The following is an 18,479-nucleotide window of genomic DNA, read 5'->3' on the forward strand; positions in this document are numbered from 1 at the left end:
ATCATTTTTGGAGGATTGGCAGACAAAATCCACTTTGAAGGAAGTCATAAAGCCATTTCAAAATAAAATGTACCTTGCCAGCAAGCACCCACGGTCAGCTGCGTATCGATTTTGGAGGCTTGGATGGGCCAATCGTCCGTCACCAGGTAGGGTTCGTAGGTCACGCCGTCCACAAATAGCGTGACGGCGGGAGACTCCACATTGATCACGTAATAGTGCCATTCTTTGTCGCAAATCTGCACAATTGAAGATGGAAAGAAAAAAAAACACACGGTAGATGGTCACTAGGCAACAGGAAGTGACTCTCATCACGGCACATTATACGAGTTAGCCAGAGTTTAGCCTTGTTTGTACTGCACGCCCACAAAACTATCAACTTCTTCAGTAATAGTTTGTCCAAAGAAGCAAATACTTTGTAAGTTATTACTCGGGGTGAAGGAGTTTATCCTTTGTGCGTCTCAAAAACTACTTGAAACTACTTTATTTGCATGCAATGTTCATTTGTTTACACAAAGCAGTCGCTCGTACGCACGAAAAATGACCTTCATGGCCCGAATATAAGACGATGTTTTCGCCGCCGTGTTTTGTGGTTTGGGTGTTTTTATTCTTTTTTTTTATTTTTTTTTTTATTTGGCTCTTCTACATGTTTGCTCTCATTGATGCTCATTGATTAGCAACAGCGCTACAATGTTGTCATAAAATACTTTTTGTACTTTAAAAGTGGTGAAATGACTCAAAAAGGCACACATTTAATATAAAAAGTCCTGACTACTTGGCGTCCCGTCCATTTTGAATAATTGACCGACAAACTCAAGGTGGGCGTTGCCGATTGCTCCTTTTTTTTGAACCGTTTGTTCTCTCGTGCCCTACAACTGTCTCGCCACCGATTCAGGATGCCCCCCAAAGTTGGCTAGGATAGGCTCCGGCACCCCCCGCGACCATTGTGAAGATAAGTGGTTCAGAAATGAATGATAAAAACAAATGTCCGTCTCCCCGTGCCGTGATTGGTTGGCCACCGATTCAGGGTGTCCCTTGACTAGTGCCTGTAGTTAGCTGGGAAAGGCTCCGGCACCCCCGCGACCCTTGTAAGAAATTCGGAAAATGAATACATGAATGTATAGCGTTGTGTTGGTGCAAGTGGGCGTGCACTGATTTGGGAGGAGGAGCCAAATTGAAACATTTTTTTTACTATTGTTACTATAATATACCTTTCTGATCAAATGAATAAAATGCTACTTTTTTTACCGTCTTCATTATGTATTCTGAGGCGGGTCTGAAAAATACGATCCATGTCAACAAGAGGAAATAAATAAAAAAATAAAAATGTGCTTTGCCTTGGGGTTGTGTGTGGCACGGGCGGGTAGGCGGTGCAACCCCGGAGATAACATGCGTTAGCGCATATAGCGCACATGGCTACGGGAGATAGCGCGCTAAAGCATTGAAAAGGCTTGCGAGGTTTTTCCCCAGTCATGTCAAATGGCTTTTTACTGCCGACTGAAGCTCGGCAGCGCACACGCGTAGCCAGGAATCTTCTCTAATCAGCTTAATAAACTTCACTCGAGGTTGTTGACGAGGAGTAATGTGCTAGCGCATGAATCGGGAGTCGTTTTTCACTCTCCTTGCCGGAGAAAAAATCCTGCTAAATCCTATCCTGGACCCAAAATGGCTTGAAAAAGTTTTTCTCTGCAGAAAAAAAGTGGAGAGACTCTTTCAAAGTAGTCACGTTTGCTGAAGGTCGCATCATTTGGGGACACTTTAGGCTGGGGGTTCAAAGCCACAGACTTTGGACCTACTTATTTAGATGTGACCCATTATTCATGCTGACTACTTATCTATGTTTACTACTACTTAGTTATTGTTGACTACTAATTAGTTATTATGTTGACTACTAATTAGTTATGTTGACTAATAATGAGTTATTATGTTGACTACCAACGAGTTATTATGTTGACTACTAATGAGTTATTATGTTGACTACTAATGAGTTATTATGTTGACTACTAATGAGTTATTATTTTGACTACTAATGAGTTATTATGTTGACTACTAATGAGTTATTATGTTGACTACTAATGAGTTATTATGTTGACTACTAATGAGTTATTATGTTGACTACTAATTAGTTATTATGTTGACTACTAATTAGTTATTATGTTGACTACTTACTTTTTTATTACATTGACTACTTACTTTTTTAAATGTACGACTCGTACGGTGTTTGTAAGGTTTTTTTGGGGTTTGTAAGGGGAATCATAATCATTTATAAGGGCAGTTATCGGCAGAGGTTGACAGGTATGAATTTGGTACTCATGCACGACTAGGTCTATCTAGTACTACTTAGTACTTAGTTTGGATGACAATAGACAAGCCTGCCCCCAAAAAGAGGGTTAGCCATGCCAAATCCTTCCCCTAGAATTTCCACAAAGGAGCGCACAATTTACCTGCTCCAGCTTCCAGTGGAATTCCGCAGGTCTGAAAGTATCCAGCTGGCTGAAATCTCTTCGAAGCAAGAAGACCAGGCGGCAGTTGTGAATGTAGAGCGAGTAATGGTGGCGGTTCATTTCTGGAAGAGCAAAAAAAACAACAACAACAATTGGGCTCATTCCCAGGGGCAGGACAAACGTGAACGGGGGTCCGGGATTCCCCCCCCCCCTCACCGGTTTTGTCAGAGTTGCACAGTAACGTCTCCTTCTCGGCTCGCAGTCCCGGACTCGGACCGTGTTTCATCCACGTGGCCACGGTGAACTGCTCGGTCAGGTTTTGGGGGACCACGCGATCGGGAACGTTGGCCGCCTGCCGACCGTCGAACCGGTAGATGAGGTCGCTGTCGCGGCTGCTGTCCGTCAACAGGGACCGGGTCCAGTTGGCCGACGGGCTCGGGGCGGGGAGGAGGTCCGTGCTGCCCGACGCCGCTCCTGGAGGAAACAAAAGGCATTGCAGGTACTTTAATATTCCTGGAGCATTTAAGGCCTCACTGGAGTTTATATCAAATTGAATTGAATTTCATGCTTTTATTGTCAAGTATAATGAGATTTAAATCTTATTTTAGAACTTTATTTCATCCTGTATTTAGGAAATTTCTCTGTATTATAAATAAAGCCAAAAGTTTGTGCATTCATTTTCTGAACCGCCTATCGCACACGTGTCAAAGAGGCGGCCCGGGGGCCAAATCTGGCCCGCCGCATCATTTTGTGTGGCCCGAGAAAGTAAATGATGAGTGCCAACTTTCTGTTTTATGTTGAAATTCAAATGAAGATGGTAGATTATTTCCTGTGTTTCCTCATTTTAAATCAATAATTGAAAAAAAAAATACTAATTTGAATGTCCAAAAATGATCGATTGATTAGCACGATCAAGAAAGCTGTCAATTTATTAATCGATTAATTTTGCCAGCCTAGTTGGAAGACATAACGGCCCTCCGGATGTAATCAAAACTACCATGTGGCCCGCGACAAAAAATAGTTTGACACCCCTGGCTTATCGTCACAAGGGTCACGGGGGTGCCGGAGCCTACCCTAGCCAACTACGGGCAGCAGGCGGGTGACGCCACACAGTGAGGACCAACCGGGGATCGAACCTTTGACCCCAGGACAGCGAGGCCGACGCACTAACCACTCGACCAATGGGCCGGGCCGCCTTGAGATATTGAACTTATTTATTATTATTAATTTTAAGACTATGGACTGCTCCAACCATTCATGGATTGGACGTCCCTCGCCGTCAATGGCGTCAAGCAAAAATCATGGAGAGAAATGAGCTTGTCAAACAAGTCGGAATTTGCACTTTTTAATGAAATGCGGTAACCAAGGTCACAATTTGGAACGGCCGAAGAGACTTCATTAAGGAAATGAAAAGAATTCCGAGCACAAACCAAAGCGCTATAAAACGGGAGCCCACATCAAATGCAATTTCTCCCGTTTAATTAAAATTTCATTCACTCATCACGGCGACCTCTCGGCGTTTCAAGTGAAGGCCGTCCAAATCCATCCTTTTCTCTCTTTATTCTATTATTCCAAAAGTTGCTGACCTATTTTTATATCTTGTTTTAACAACTAGGTTATTTTTACAAAGCCCCGCACCAGACAAAACTTGGCTACTACTAATTTGTGTGAACAAAGCAGTACGTCGTGTGAATGAGTGTGTGTATATATATATATATATATATATATATATATATATATATATATACACACACACATACACATACATATATACACATATGCGCCATATAATCGTGAAAATACGGTAATGTATTGGCCCGAAAATAAGACAAATCCTCATTAAAAGACGACTCTAGTAGCCACGACGTGTATGTATTTGGACTCACCGCAGAGTTTTTGCAGAGACTTCTCCGAGTAGGTTTCGCGGTCGCAACCTTTGCCGATGTGGCTGGTTTGCAGCTCCACCGTCACCTTGACGCCCGAAAATGGCCCCCCGCACGTCTCCAAGCGCATCTTGGGGAAGAGAGGCTTGCTTCCGGTACCCGGTTCGTAGTCCACGCGCTTGGTCCAGCCTGGAAGAGTCACAGAGGGGGGCGGGCCTTGTTATCTCCGGGCCCGAACCGTGTCTCGCACTTTGTTTGAACATTCATATCTGACACAATTAACAACCGTTGAGGTGTCATTGGGATTCAAGTGTGGTCCACGTAGCCTCAGCTAACATAAACGACCTCTCACGGCTGCTTGCTAAGGCTTCCCTTTGATGTTGAAAACCTTCATTTCGCCGCACCTTGTTGTTATTCACGTATCTGAGATGCCCTCCCAGCGACCTCAGTGCTGCCCTCCGGCACCCCCGAAAGGTCGGCTCCTTGAACAAAGTCGATCACGGCAGGTTGCCTCCTTAAAAAGTAAATTTCGAGGCAAAAAAGCACGAGCACAGATATTTCGGGCCTGTGACCTTTGACCCCGTTTTACCAAAATGTAACCAATTACAGTCACATCCTGAAAAAATATATATATATATATATATATATATATATATATAATCGGTGCAATCACGCCATTTTCAGAGGATTGGAATCAGATTAAAAAAAAGATTGTGTTTTTAAAATGTATTTGTTTACATATATCCTTAATGTTGGATAGCTTAATTTAAATAAATTTGGATGCGCTACGTTTTTCACTGCTCAATATTTTTCCGACATATCAAAAACGTTTGAAGGTCCCGATCCGATATTCCCAAAATCAAGCGAGTTGGACTCGACTCTCACGCAAAAATATCTATAAAAAAAATAGATAAATAAAAGAAAAAGTTGACTTTTCGACTGTTAACGGTGCAAACAACAACATACTCGCTAAATAGATCACCGTAAGAAGCCAGAAGTGTCTTTTTTTGTATTTTTTTTTTGACGTGGCAAGAATTCTTTGCTCTCTGTGTCTGCCTCTGACTTTGTTTCTTCTGTCTTTCCTCCCTTGAGTTCTCCTTCTTCTTCATCTTCTTCTTGATTCCCCTCGCTTCCTTCCCCCGGTCGGACTTTTGAGATGCTGTCAGTGCTGACAGGTGAGGCGGCGGGGGAGAGTCTGCCTGGGATATCGGGCTCCCACAACTCCCAACTTCCTCTCTAGAGCTTTTTTTTCTCTCTCTATTTTTCTTTTCAATTCCTGCCGCACTTCAGAGTTTGATTTCCGTCAGACGTGGCTTCCAAAACGAAAAAAGTATCCCTGGAGGAAACCCATGTGGCGGGCTCCGTCTAAGTTCTAAATATTCCTCGGGAAAAGAGTCCTGGATTCTAATGTGTGCGGGGTGGTTTGTTTTCAAAGTGTGTTTTTTTTAATTACAGTGGTACCTCTACTTACGAGCAGCTCTCCCTATGAGATGCTCGAGATACGAGGAAAATTTCGATCGAATAATTCGCCCTAGATACGATCAAAATTTCGAGATGCGACCAAGCCAGGTGACTGTCTTGCCGCATTTCTTTCGTGTGTAAAATATATGGTGCTCGGACTTTTCGTCGAAAGACGTTTGGTCGAACGGACGTTTGGTCGAACGGACGTTAGGTAGAATGGACGTTTGGTAGAACGGACATTTGGTAGAACGGACGTTAGGTATTAGGTAGAACGGACGTTTGGTCGAACGGACGTTTGGTCGCCGGGTTGTTACTGTTGAAACCAGCTCTCAAAATTATAATCATGAGAGAGAGAGAGTTTAATATCTAAATATCTAATATCAAAATATCAACAGTAAACTCTGTCATAATTTGACAGTGAGCGAACCCGGCGACCAAACGTCCGTTCTACCAAACGTCCGTTCTACCAAACGTCCGGTCGACCAAACATCCGGGGACCAAACATCCGGGGACCAAACGTCTTTCGACCAAACGTCCGGTCACGAAAATATATCTACGAGCAGGGGGCGGAGCTTTGCATGAATTTGTTTATAGTTCATTTCAATGGGAAACGTTCGCTCGAGTTACGCGAAGCTCGACATTACGAGCTCAGTCCCGGAACCGATTAAGCTCGTATGTCGAGGTACCACTGTATTATTATTTTTATTTTTTTGTGCTTTTACTGACCTTGCCATCCCGCTTTGCAGACGGGCTCGACATGGATATGCACGGCCACGTTGTCTTTGGCCATCTTCTGGCCGCAGTCAAAGGCCGTGACGGCGATGTCGTAGCTCTGCCGCTTGTCGTAGCTCAGTTGCTCCGTGTTTCGGATGTTGCCTGAAAAGTTGCGGGAAAGTCGCTATCAACTCACGGGATTGCCATCGACGGCGCTGGACGTCCAAAGCAATACATTTGAAACTTGACATTTGAGTCCTATAATTAAGATTTCATTTACGTCTTATCAACCAAAAACAAATCCCATTGATTCATTTGTTTTCGGTGCGGCTCGTCCTCACAAGAATGGCGGGGGTGCCGGAGGCTACCCCATATAAAAGGCGTCGGATGAAGAAATGACACTTACCGTTGCGGTCGATGGCAAACGGCGTGTCGGGGGTGACGATCTCATAGTTGCAAATTTGGCTGTATTGTGGAGAACAATCTTGGTCCCAAGCCTCCACCTGTGGCGCCACCCCCAAAAAAACAACAAAAAAAGCAGTTTTAGGCTATTATATGGAATGAAGAGCATTTTGTGGACACAGATCCATCCAAAAATGCCATTGAGAAGACTAAATCATGTCACTGTGAAACGCCATTTCAAGAAAGCAAAAAGAAAAAATGCAATTGGATAAACACAGAATTGGATTTTGCCATAAATGACTGAAGAAAATTGACATGTTTTTTTTAATAGATGCCAATTGTGTAAATTGGTAAGTCATCGACCAATCAAGGCAGCCTTATTGTGAAACACCATTTCAAGGAAGCAAAGTGATGATGCAATCTGATAATCACAGAATTGGATTTTGCCATACATGACCCAAGAAAATGGACATAAAAATGTTTTTTTTTAAATAGAAGCCAATTTTGTTCGACGAAGCCATACGACAATGACGTGTGGCCAAGACAGAGTTGTCAAATGACCTGCAAAATGCTGTCGTAGATCTTGCCTTCCACCACCGAAGCCTTGTAGAGAGGCTCCCGGAAGATGGGCCAGAACTCGTTGACGTCGTCTACTTGAACGTGGACCACCGCCCTGACAAAAGCCCGACGAGAAACCAGTTGTTCCGGATCGATCCATGGAGAGAACAAAGAAAGAAAGAAAGACCACAGACGGAGGGAAGAAAAGCACAAATCCATCAGAGGTCATCAAACCTTGCTTCAAACCATTTGAATTGTCTTTCCAAACTCCACAAATCCCTTTGGACGCCACTTTTAAAGGCACTTCTCTTCATTCTTTCTAAACAGCGCCTTTAATGGCAGCCAATCAGCTAACAAAGAACCTTAAAATATCCAAAAAGCAACAGGAAGTCAACTAGAAATGCCCCAAAATCAGCAGGAAGCGACAAACGAACAAGAAGCGTCCCTCAAAATGGACAGGAAGTGACCCGTGACTACCCTAAAATGACAACAAAGTGACGGAAAATCAAGTCATTGGCTGCCATTGACAACGATAGACGTCCAATTCACTCGTGAACGACCCCTCATTCGTGTCCACGTCTTACGCCACATGTGTCAAAGTGGCGGCCCGGGGGCCAAATCTGGCCCGCCGCATCATTTTGTGCGGCCCGAGAAAGTAAATCATGTGTCGACTTTCTGTTTTAGGATCAAAGTAAAATGAAGAGTATAAATGTATATTAAATTTCCTGTTTTTCCCCCTTTTAAATCAATCATTGTCATTTTTTAAATCCATTTTTTCTGTGTTTTTAGTTCAAAAATCATTTTGTAAAATCTTAAAATATATTTAAAAAAGCCAAAATAAACATTTTTTTAGATCTATAAAAAAACTGAATATTCAGGGCCTTTAATCCAGTTCTTTTAATCCATTTATATTAAAAAATCTAAATATTCTATCTAAAATGGTCCGGCCCACGTGAAATCGAGTTGATGTTAAAGCGGCCCATGAACCAACCCGAGTCTGACACCCTTGTTTTACACCGTCAACGGTGGCGAGTAAGTTCGCTTTGTGAGCCAAATCTAAAACGGTCGCCGACCCAACGGGGTTTCGACACCCCTGACTTGAGCGTGCGTGCGTGCGTGTGGGCGTGGTGACATTGACGGACGCGGCGTTGACGGCCTCCGATCGAAGCCATCGCGGGACGAGCTGCGGAAAAATTGGCCCGGCGGCGCTGAAGGTGGGAAGAGAGAAATTTATGAGCTGGGGGAGCGGCGGGACGAATTTCCCCGACGGAAGACGAACGGCGTGCGCGTCCTTATCGCGGTGTGACATTCCAAATAGGCCTCATTAAGCCAATGTCATTAATTTGCCAGATGCGCGGCGGATGCGACTTACGGGGAAGGTCACGGGAAAGAAAACTTGGATGAGGGATGGCACAGGAAGAAATTGGATACAGAAACCCCAAATAATGGTGATGATGATGATGATGGTTTGTTACTTTTTGTTTTTGGTTTGAATTTTTATCCATTTCTGGTTGGAGGGCAATTTTCCGAAAAAAAATTCAGCTGACAGATGTTGAAATTGCAGCTTTTGGTAGAAAATAAAATGCATTGAAGGCTTTAAATAGGCTTACTTGTGATTGGTTGGAGTGAAAGTCCTTTTCTGACCTTTGACCCCGTTACCCCAAATTGATTGATCTTGCCGCAAGCTTTGATAACAATTCTTTTATTCATTATAAAGTTCTTTCGGACGTACACTAGCTAGTTTTCCCTTTTTTAATTCAAAAAAGGCTAATAAATTAACAAATAAATTAAATAAGTGACTGTATGATTATTTTAATTACCTAAAATAAAAATGTCGTTTTTTTAACCTTTTTGTGTTCATTAAAATGTAACACTGGTCATTATTTACTTAATTAAAAAAAAGAATACAAAACTGATACATTGTTTTTATGGATGCATTTATTATTATTATTCATAATTACTTTACCTAAAATATAAATATAAAGTCTTTTTTTTTTACCTTTTTTGTTCATTAAAAATGTAGCAGGCTTTTTTTAAATAAATAGATTTATATTTAATTATTCATAATTACTTTACCTAAAATATAAATATATATAGCTTGTGTTTTTTAAACCTTTTTTTTAACCTTTTTTTAACCTTTTTTGTTTATCAAAAATGTAACACAGGATAGTATTTACATAATTAGAAAGAATACAAAACTGATACTTTTTTTTTACTGATTAATTTTTTGGGGGGAAATAAATACAAAGTTATATTGCATTACTTTACCTAAAATATAAAAACAATTATATTTTTTCCCGATTTTTAAAGAAGGATTTTAAGAGAATTTAGACACTATACAGTATTGGCCCGAATATAAGACGACCCCCTCTTTTTCATGAATATATATATTTTTATATACATATGAATGCCGCAGAAAGGAAATAGTTTAGCATCCAAAAAGTAAAAAGAAATTGAACCCTATACAAAAGCCTAAAAGGAATGTTTAGTAACTTTATTGTTATTTTAGTCGGCAAAGTCCTTTTTTTTCTTCTTCCGGCAGAAAATTAACAAGTCAATCATCAAATAAATATACAATAGAACCTTTTAGAATACGTGTCAACCGTGACGGTTGCCGTGGTTGCCGCTGGCTTTCCATTGTGCGACAAAGTGACATTTTGACGTCGCCCACGAAGAGAACACAAACACAAAAGATGAATTATGCAGGAATCATTATTATTTTTTTCCATTTTGCACAATTCCCGTCAAGTTGATTGGCGGCGAGTTGAAGTTATCGAAACTATTTTCTTCAAGTTTTGGCGTTTGAAAGGTGATCGGCGTCAAGGTTGAACATTATATTCTTATTTCGTGATATTTCAGTGCCATTTTTTGTCTGCGAAACATGAAAACTATTTCGAAACAATTATTATTTTTCATGGTCAGAAAGAGAAGTTTGCCCCAATTTAGTTTGAATTAAAAATGTACCAATTCATTAAAAACCCTATTTCAAATATTATATATGTTTTCTCCCAAAAATCATTTAAAAAAGACTCTTAATGTACACAATTACTTAAGTGTAAAAAGGATATAAACTTAAACGTAAGTTATATCTTACTAAAGGATACAAATGATAAAGGGCCATTAAAATAAAGTAGAAATCAGTCCTAAAAATATTTACCTGTAAAAGGCTTAAAAAGGGATCGTGACAATTCTAAGTCTATGAAACTGAAATAACCAAAAATAAATACAAAACAAAATATTCTATTACTTAAATATTTTTTAAAATACTCGATTTTTAGCCTTTTTAAATAGAACTGTATCAATAAATAGGAAAAAATAAATAAAATAAATATATATATATATACACTTTACTTAAATATTTTTCAAAAATATTAGATTTTAAGCCTTTCTAAATAGAACTCTATCAATAATTAGGAAAAAATAAAAAAATAAATAATAATTAAAAAAATATATATATATATACTTTACTTATATATTTTTGAAATATAATTGATTTTAAGCCTTTCTAAATAGAACTATCCGTAAATAGCAAAAAATAAAATTAAAAAATAAATGAAAATAAAAAATTAAAAAAAATATATATATATACTTTACTTAAATATTTTTCAAAAATAATTGATTTTAAGCCTTTCTAAATAGACCTGTCCATAAATAGGAAAAAAAGATTTATATACTAAAATATTTTTCAAAAATAACTGATTTTTCTAGATAGAAGTGTATCAATAAATAGGACTTATTTATTGTTCTGTTCTACTTATTTATCTACTGATGTACATACTTTGCTTAAAATATTAAAGTAACTTTGTTCGTATCCACTATTTTGCTGTTTTCCCCCCAAAAAAATCCTCATAATTAAGAGGTAAAAACGGTCAACTCGACTATAAAAACATTTTCACTCGATAACCGACGTATTGGCCATCCCGCGATTTAGACATACGCTAATTGCCATTTTTTCTTTTGAAATAAACGCAATAATGGTAAGATAAAGGACTGACTACTGACTTGTGTGATTTCTTCCTGTCGTCGCCGGCGGGTCCGCTGCCGCAGTCGTAGGCTTGGACGATGAAGGTGTACTCTTTCTGGCTCTCGCAGTCCACGCCGCCGCCGGCTCGGGCTCGCAGGACGCCTTCTCCCGACGTGCCGTTCAAGACGGTCGCCTCGAACGGAACGTCTTGCCCGGAAATCTTGAAGGCACAAATTTCACCTGCCAGAAAAACAACGGCCATCGGTTTACAAGTGAATTGGACGTCTGTACTGGTCAATATTAAGCAATGACTTTATTTTGCGTCACTTCCTTGTCATTTTAGGACACTTGCGGGTCACTTCCTGTCCATTTTCGATCATTTCCTATTGATTTTGAGTGATTTTTTTTGTTCGTTTGTCGCTTCCTGCTCATTATTGGGGCATTTTAAGGCTTCTTGTTACCTGACTTCCATTTTAGGGTACTTGCAGGTCACTTCCTGCCAATTTTGGATCATTTCCTATTTATTTTGAAGGATGCTTCTTGTTCGTTTGTTACTTCCTGCTGATTTTTGGGCACTTCCTGTTGCTTTTGGGGCATTTTAAGGTCCCTCGTTCACTCATTGGCTGCCAATGACGGCAGGGAGCCAAAGAACGACGACGAGTGATAACCATCATTATGGTAAAATAAATGATTCCCAGAAGAGCTGAAATTGTGGGCCATATGGCAACGATATGAGTGATTAATTTGTCCAATCAAAGCGCAACTCCAGCAGTGAGCAAAAAAAAAAAGAAAAAAAAGTTCAGAGTTAGCATAAAGCTAACTTTTTGAAACCTGCCATCAATTTAACATCCTCATGGCGACCTTGGCAAAAATCCCGTTTAACCCCACGGTCCGATAGACTACATTATTTATTTCATTATTTATATATAACATTTTATCCCCCCCTAAAAAAAACATCATTTTTGGTGTTATTTGTAGGAAACGGCTAGCGCAAATCCATGACGCAGGGAGGTGGATAATTAGCTTAGAATGAGAAGTGAACATCATAGATAATTGCAAAGTAGAATACGTGGCCCCATGCAAAAATCCATTTGCACGAATAATAATTGAGGATGATAGCGGGCAAACAGACGACGTTTCAAGAGGCCATCTTCCAAACGGAAGTGCGAGCGTCGGCGGGGGTCGAGCGGCGCCGGAGCCCCCGTGCGCTCGTCTCTCATTAATTAAATGACAAGACGTGGGGAGCTTAGTTCAGGCGAGGGAAGAAAAGAGAAGAGAAGAGAAGCGAAGCGAAGAATCAAAGCTCAAAAACGGAAGCTGGATGCCAAAAGCCACTCCAAAAAAGCCTGTCATGTCTGTTTTTGCTTGAAGTCAAAGCACCTCTGTTCCCAAAATTCACATCTAACAAAAAAGTCCTTTGAATTGGATGCTAACTTGAACCCAGGCAGCGGCAAATTAAAATTATAATAGAATGTAGAGTGTATAAATACATTCATTCATTTTCTGTAGCACTTATCCTCGTACGCACACATGCTTATATATGATATACACAGTGCATATATATACATACACGTAGTTCATATGTATATACATACAGTACATACATATACACACAGTACATATATATATAAACATAGTAAATAAACATAAATACATAGTGTATATATGTATATGTATCTATATGTGTGTATATATATGTATATATGTAAATACATATATACATATATATACATATATACACATATATACATATATATACATATATACATATATACATATATACACGTATATACACATATACACATATACATACATATACACACACACAGATACATACATATACACACACATATATACACATATATACATATGTACATATACACACACACACACATATATATATATATATATATACATATATATATATATATACATATATACACACATACACATATACACATATATATATACATACATATATACATACATATACACACACATACATATATATGTATATATATGTGTATATATATATATATATATATATATATATATACACACACACATACATATATATATATGTATATATATGTGTATATATATATGTATGTATGTATATCTATCTATATATATATATATATATATATATATATATATATATATATATATATATATATATATACATATATATATATATATACACACACACATACATATATACATATAAATGCACAGACAGAAGCGAATTTTTTTTTTTTAAAGCTAGCGGTCGCGCACAATGAATGAAGCATCCTTCAATTCAACTTTTCTGCCATTTTCGAAATGTGATGACTTGTCTGAGCTTATTAGTCTTTTTTTTTTCGCTCCCCTCCCCCATGGAGTAGAGTCGCAGCCGCTGTTTGACTTTGCTGATGAGAAGTGATATCTGGCATTGTTAACGAGTAAAAGCTGATTAGGGCAGAAGTGTGTCCCACGGGCGCGTCGCTAATTGGCAAAGTAGATTGTCACTCCAAATAGAAAGTGGAGGAAGAGGAAGAGGAAGAGGAAGGCTTCCTTTCCGACGGCGCCGTCAAATTCATTTCCAGCAAATGTGAACGCCGACTGGCTGACATTGACGAACGACGCTCCGTTTGAACGAGGAGCAAACGGTCAAAACTGCCAAGATTTGGGGGAAAATGCCCCCCCAAAAGAAAATAAATGCAAGAAACCTAAAAAAAATGCCTTTAGCACTTTATTTCATTAAAAATTGAAATTAAAATGTAGCAAAATAACACCATTTGCTATTAGAGAGTCAAAAAGAAGGTTTGGATCACTATGTTGACTGTACATTTATGTTGTTGACCACTTATTTAATGATTGATTTATTATTTATTATTATTGATTATTTATTTGTGCACTTCATGGTGAAGCTTTAAATGTCATTAAACTTGGATAATGACAATAAAAGCATTCAATTCAAGTCAACAGGAGCTTTTTTTGATCAATACGTCTCATAAATAACAAAATTGAATTTCTAAAAAAAAAAATGATACAAATCTCATCTTTAATCTTTTTACTCATAAAATCAGATTTCAAAATAATGTGACACTTCCATATTAAAAAGTATCGCAATGGAACTGATTTCAAATCCACACTATAGACAATATATTTGATATATAAAATAACATCATACAATAAACATTGGACGTCGATGGAAAGGTAAAATCTAAAAGAATCTACAAAATGGAAATCAACTGCTGGCCTTTTTTTTTACAAGACCGTCATTAGGCTAGCTAGCACGATAGCATTGACTTTCTAAAAAGCAAAGTTTGAACGCGTGGCTTTTTGCCCCATGAATTTCAAGGGAGTGGATTGAAAGCGTTCCCCGGAGGCCACTTAGCTAGCTAGCTAGCTAGCTAGCTAAGTGGCCACAAAGAAAAGGGATGCGCCCGCCGGTGAGCCTAAGTACACGTTTGCTGACTCAGGAAGAGGCCAGATCAAATCTGGCTTCAATTTCCATACGCCTGGCGTCCCCCCCTCCGTTTTCCCCCCGTTTTTCGCTCGCCCGCCTGCCACTGTAAAATTGAATTCCAAAATGTTTGTCACGACGGATGGAGCAGAAAATGGATTGGCGTCCAAACTCAAAGTGTGACGAGGGGGAGGAGGAAGAACTTTTCATTGCTGTCTACAAACAAAGTGGTTCTTGTTAAAAGAATTTTGGGAGAGACAACTAACCAGTGGACGAGTGGTTAGCCAGATAGGCTCGCAGTTCTGGGCTCGAGGGTTCAATCCCAGGTGGGTCCTCACTGTGTGGAGTTTGCATGTTCTTGCCGGGCTTGGGTGGGTTTTCCCAGGGTGCTCCGGTTTCCTCCCCCACGCCAAAAACATGCATGCTAGGCTAATTGCTGAGCCAAATTGTCGTTAGCATGACTGGTTGTTTGTCTCTGTGTGCCCTGCGATTGGCAGGCCACCCATTCAGGGTGCCCCCCTATCGTCGGCTGGGATAGGCTCCGGCACCCCCGCCACCCTTGTGAGGATAAGCGGTTCAGAAAATGAATGAATGAATCCCAACTGTTTCGAGAACAATTTAGCATACAATTAGCCTAGCGTGCATGTTTTTTAGGATGTGGGAGGAAACCGGAGCGCTTGGAAAAAAAAACCCACACAAGCCCAGGGATAACACGTAACCCCCACACAGCCAGGACCCACTTGGGATCGAACCCTCGAGCCCCGAACTGCGAGGCCGGTGCAGTAACCACTCCTCCACTATGTCAAATATGTATCAAACAAACATATGTTAAATTAATGGTAAAACAGAAGAAATAGGCGCCTGTTCATAAAACCTAGTAAGTTTTTTTGGATAACCATAGCACAAAGAAGCAAAAAAACTGCGGCAATAAGAGTTGTTGGTTGAAATGCCGCGGGGCAGCGAACTGCCTGCCTGCCTGCCCGGCTCCACACATCCCGCACATGATTAATTTAACTCCAGCGGTTTGTGGGAGTCAAAGGGAGGCAAGCGAGTCAGTGCTCGTGCCTGCCGGCCTGCCCGCCCGCCCCCATTTCCACTTGACCCGAGCCGAGCTTGAGCGCGTGTGTGCGTGCGTACGTGCGTGCGTACGTGCGTACGTGCGAGTCATGGCGCCGATCAACCCTGGCGCGCTTATCCGGGCCCATCTGTTATGTTCCCAATGATGACCAGTTGGACAAACTCCTGGAGGCGCCATCTTTTTTACGAAAGCGCACAGAATACACAAAGTGAAACTTCAAAGTTTTTCTACTACCCCCCCAAAAAATAAAAAAAAATAAAAAAAACAGACTGGACATCCAGGAGTAGCGCAATGCCTTTTGAATTGCAGCAAAAAGTGGAAAAAAAATTGGATTGACGGTATCAGGACGCGGTTCGATTCCCTTGATTGTGAGCGCGACCAGTTTTTTTGTCTCTATTGATATTATGCTTTTAATGTGCGAATTAGAAAGAAAAAAACTAAATGATTGGACATCTTTGCCGTTTAAAAGGCACAAAAAATGAGTCTAGTGAGTAGGAAAGCGACTTTTATTTCCTAAAATTGACTTCTGAAGGAACCTGCTTTTGAACAATGGAAACGGACGTCAAAGGTGGTTTTGTTGTATTCACCCGTTTTTTTTTCTCTCTCTTTCTCAGACGGCGACTCGACAGGGCCTCCCGTATCTCGACGGGCCAATTAGGAGCCATTTGCATATCTTGCCGGCGCCGCTTTCCTGGCTCGCGCGAGCGTAAAAATGGAGTCGTCTGGCTTTTGAACCTTTCTAGCACGTCCTTAAAGCGAGTCGATGGAGCGTCGCCGTGGGGTCGTGGTGTCGTTTTTCTTCTCTTCTCCTATTGGTTCACGGTTAAATGACAAACGAATGGACATCCGCAAAATCTGAAGTATGGTATCTTGACGGGTAGGAGTTGGGTAACTTAAGGGGAATTCCATTTCAATTGGAGATTAATTTTTTGCTACATTTTCTGTTGATTTTTTTTAAACCCCTTCCTGCTGATTTGGGGGTCAGAGGTCACATTCTGTTGATTTTAGGTCACTTCTGATTGATTTCATGTGACTTTTGGGGTCCAAAAAAAGATGTTTAGCAGGTGTTGTTGCTGTTAAAATTATTATTATTAATTATTATCCGCGTCATCATTTTTCTTATCGTCATTATTATTATCATTATTTTTTTATCCTCATCATTATTATTATCATTATTATTATTATTATTTATTTTTTTATCCTCATCATTATTATTATCATTATTATTTTTTATCCTCACCATTATTATTATAATAATCATTATTATTATCATCATTATCATTATTATCGTCATTATCATTATTATTATTATTATTATTATTATTGTTATTATTAATATTATTATTGTTGTCGTTATTATTAATACCAATTACTATAGTATTTGTTTATGTTTTATATATGCTGCGGTGGCCAATGTGTTCAATTTGCAGGTACTAATCCTAAATCAACTATTAAAACACACACACGCACACACACACACACACACACACGTCTAATAGAGACTAACTCATTCCAATTCACAACAGAAAGAAAATGTAAAATGATGGCATAATATTATTATATTAAAGCTATGCTATGCTAGCTAGCGGCAGTCAAACAAGCTAAACCTTCCTTATTGCAAGTGTATTTCCCTCCAAAACAATCAACTTGCAGCAATTGACTCACGTCTCGCCCGGACATTCATTACAAACTGATTAACGTCAGCAAAATGGAAGCAACGGCGTCAACGCCATGCCATTTTTTTTCCTCCCTGATGGATGTCTTACTGTTTCCCGCCAAGGTGAAAGAGACAAAACAGTAATGCGTTCCGCAGAGACACCTTGAGATTAACATCTGTTTTGCAGAGAGAAAAAAAGATGGAATGATAGAGAGAAATCGCCCAGATAAACCAGGACGGACAAAAAGACGCGGACGTGCGGGAATGTCAAATGGGAACCGACCGTGCGTACCACTAAAGTCCGGAAAATAGATTACAAATGACATGGAAGGACGTTGGACTTTACCAAATTCAGACCAAAATTAAATTGTATTTTTGCGTTCACGCGGACCGGACGTCCCCAAAAGTCAAAGTCAAACGACTCCCCGTTCACAAAAGCTAAAAATAATGACAATAATGTCACGAATCGTACGTTTCACGTCGAGTGCTGTGTTTTCCGAGTTGTCCCTAAACGCACCGCGTGAATACAGCATCTTATTCTGATGTATTTGACTTTTTCAAAGTATTTTGACGTCAATTCCGACTTTAACGGTGAAATCCTCCTTCTTTAAGAACTTGATGAGATTATAGAATAAAAATAGGCACTTCTATAAAAGATTAAAAAACATCTTAACCCATTCTGCAATTTCCTTGTAAGATTGCCAACGTGATTGATTTTTTTTTTATCCAGCTTCTTCAATTACCTTCCCATCTAACATCTGTCACCCTCGAGATCACCACCGTTATTATTTTCCATTTCCGCTCTCGTGGGCAAAAAAGGGGGGGCCTCATCAATTCACCTCTTCTATAAAGCCGGCAGCGCGTTGCTACTCT

The 18,479-nt window shown here is 39.7% G+C and overlaps 1 protein-coding gene across 1 annotated transcript in view; it reads right to left on the reverse strand.

Moving 5' to 3' along the window:
• Positions 1-18,479, reverse strand: part of clstn2a (calsyntenin 2a) — a 54,847-nt gene that overhangs the window by 10,050 nt on the left and 26,318 nt on the right. Inside the window, exons 3-10 of the mRNA XM_077615251.1 lie at positions 11,462-11,663; positions 7,463-7,574; positions 6,906-7,002; positions 6,512-6,661; positions 4,328-4,513; positions 2,658-2,915; positions 2,442-2,563; positions 74-236 (exon numbers count right to left, since the gene is read on the reverse strand). Coding sequence (XP_077471377.1) covers positions 74-236; positions 2,442-2,563; positions 2,658-2,915; positions 4,328-4,513; positions 6,512-6,661; positions 6,906-7,002; positions 7,463-7,574; positions 11,462-11,663 — 1,290 coding nt within the window. The remainder of the gene's footprint in view (positions 1-73; positions 237-2,441; positions 2,564-2,657; positions 2,916-4,327; positions 4,514-6,511; positions 6,662-6,905; positions 7,003-7,462; positions 7,575-11,461; positions 11,664-18,479) is intronic.

This window comes from Stigmatopora argus, chromosome 12 (assembly GCF_051989625.1).
Source record: "Stigmatopora argus isolate UIUO_Sarg chromosome 12, RoL_Sarg_1.0, whole genome shotgun sequence".
In the NCBI taxonomy this organism is placed as follows: domain Eukaryota; kingdom Metazoa; phylum Chordata; class Actinopteri; order Syngnathiformes; family Syngnathidae; genus Stigmatopora; species Stigmatopora argus.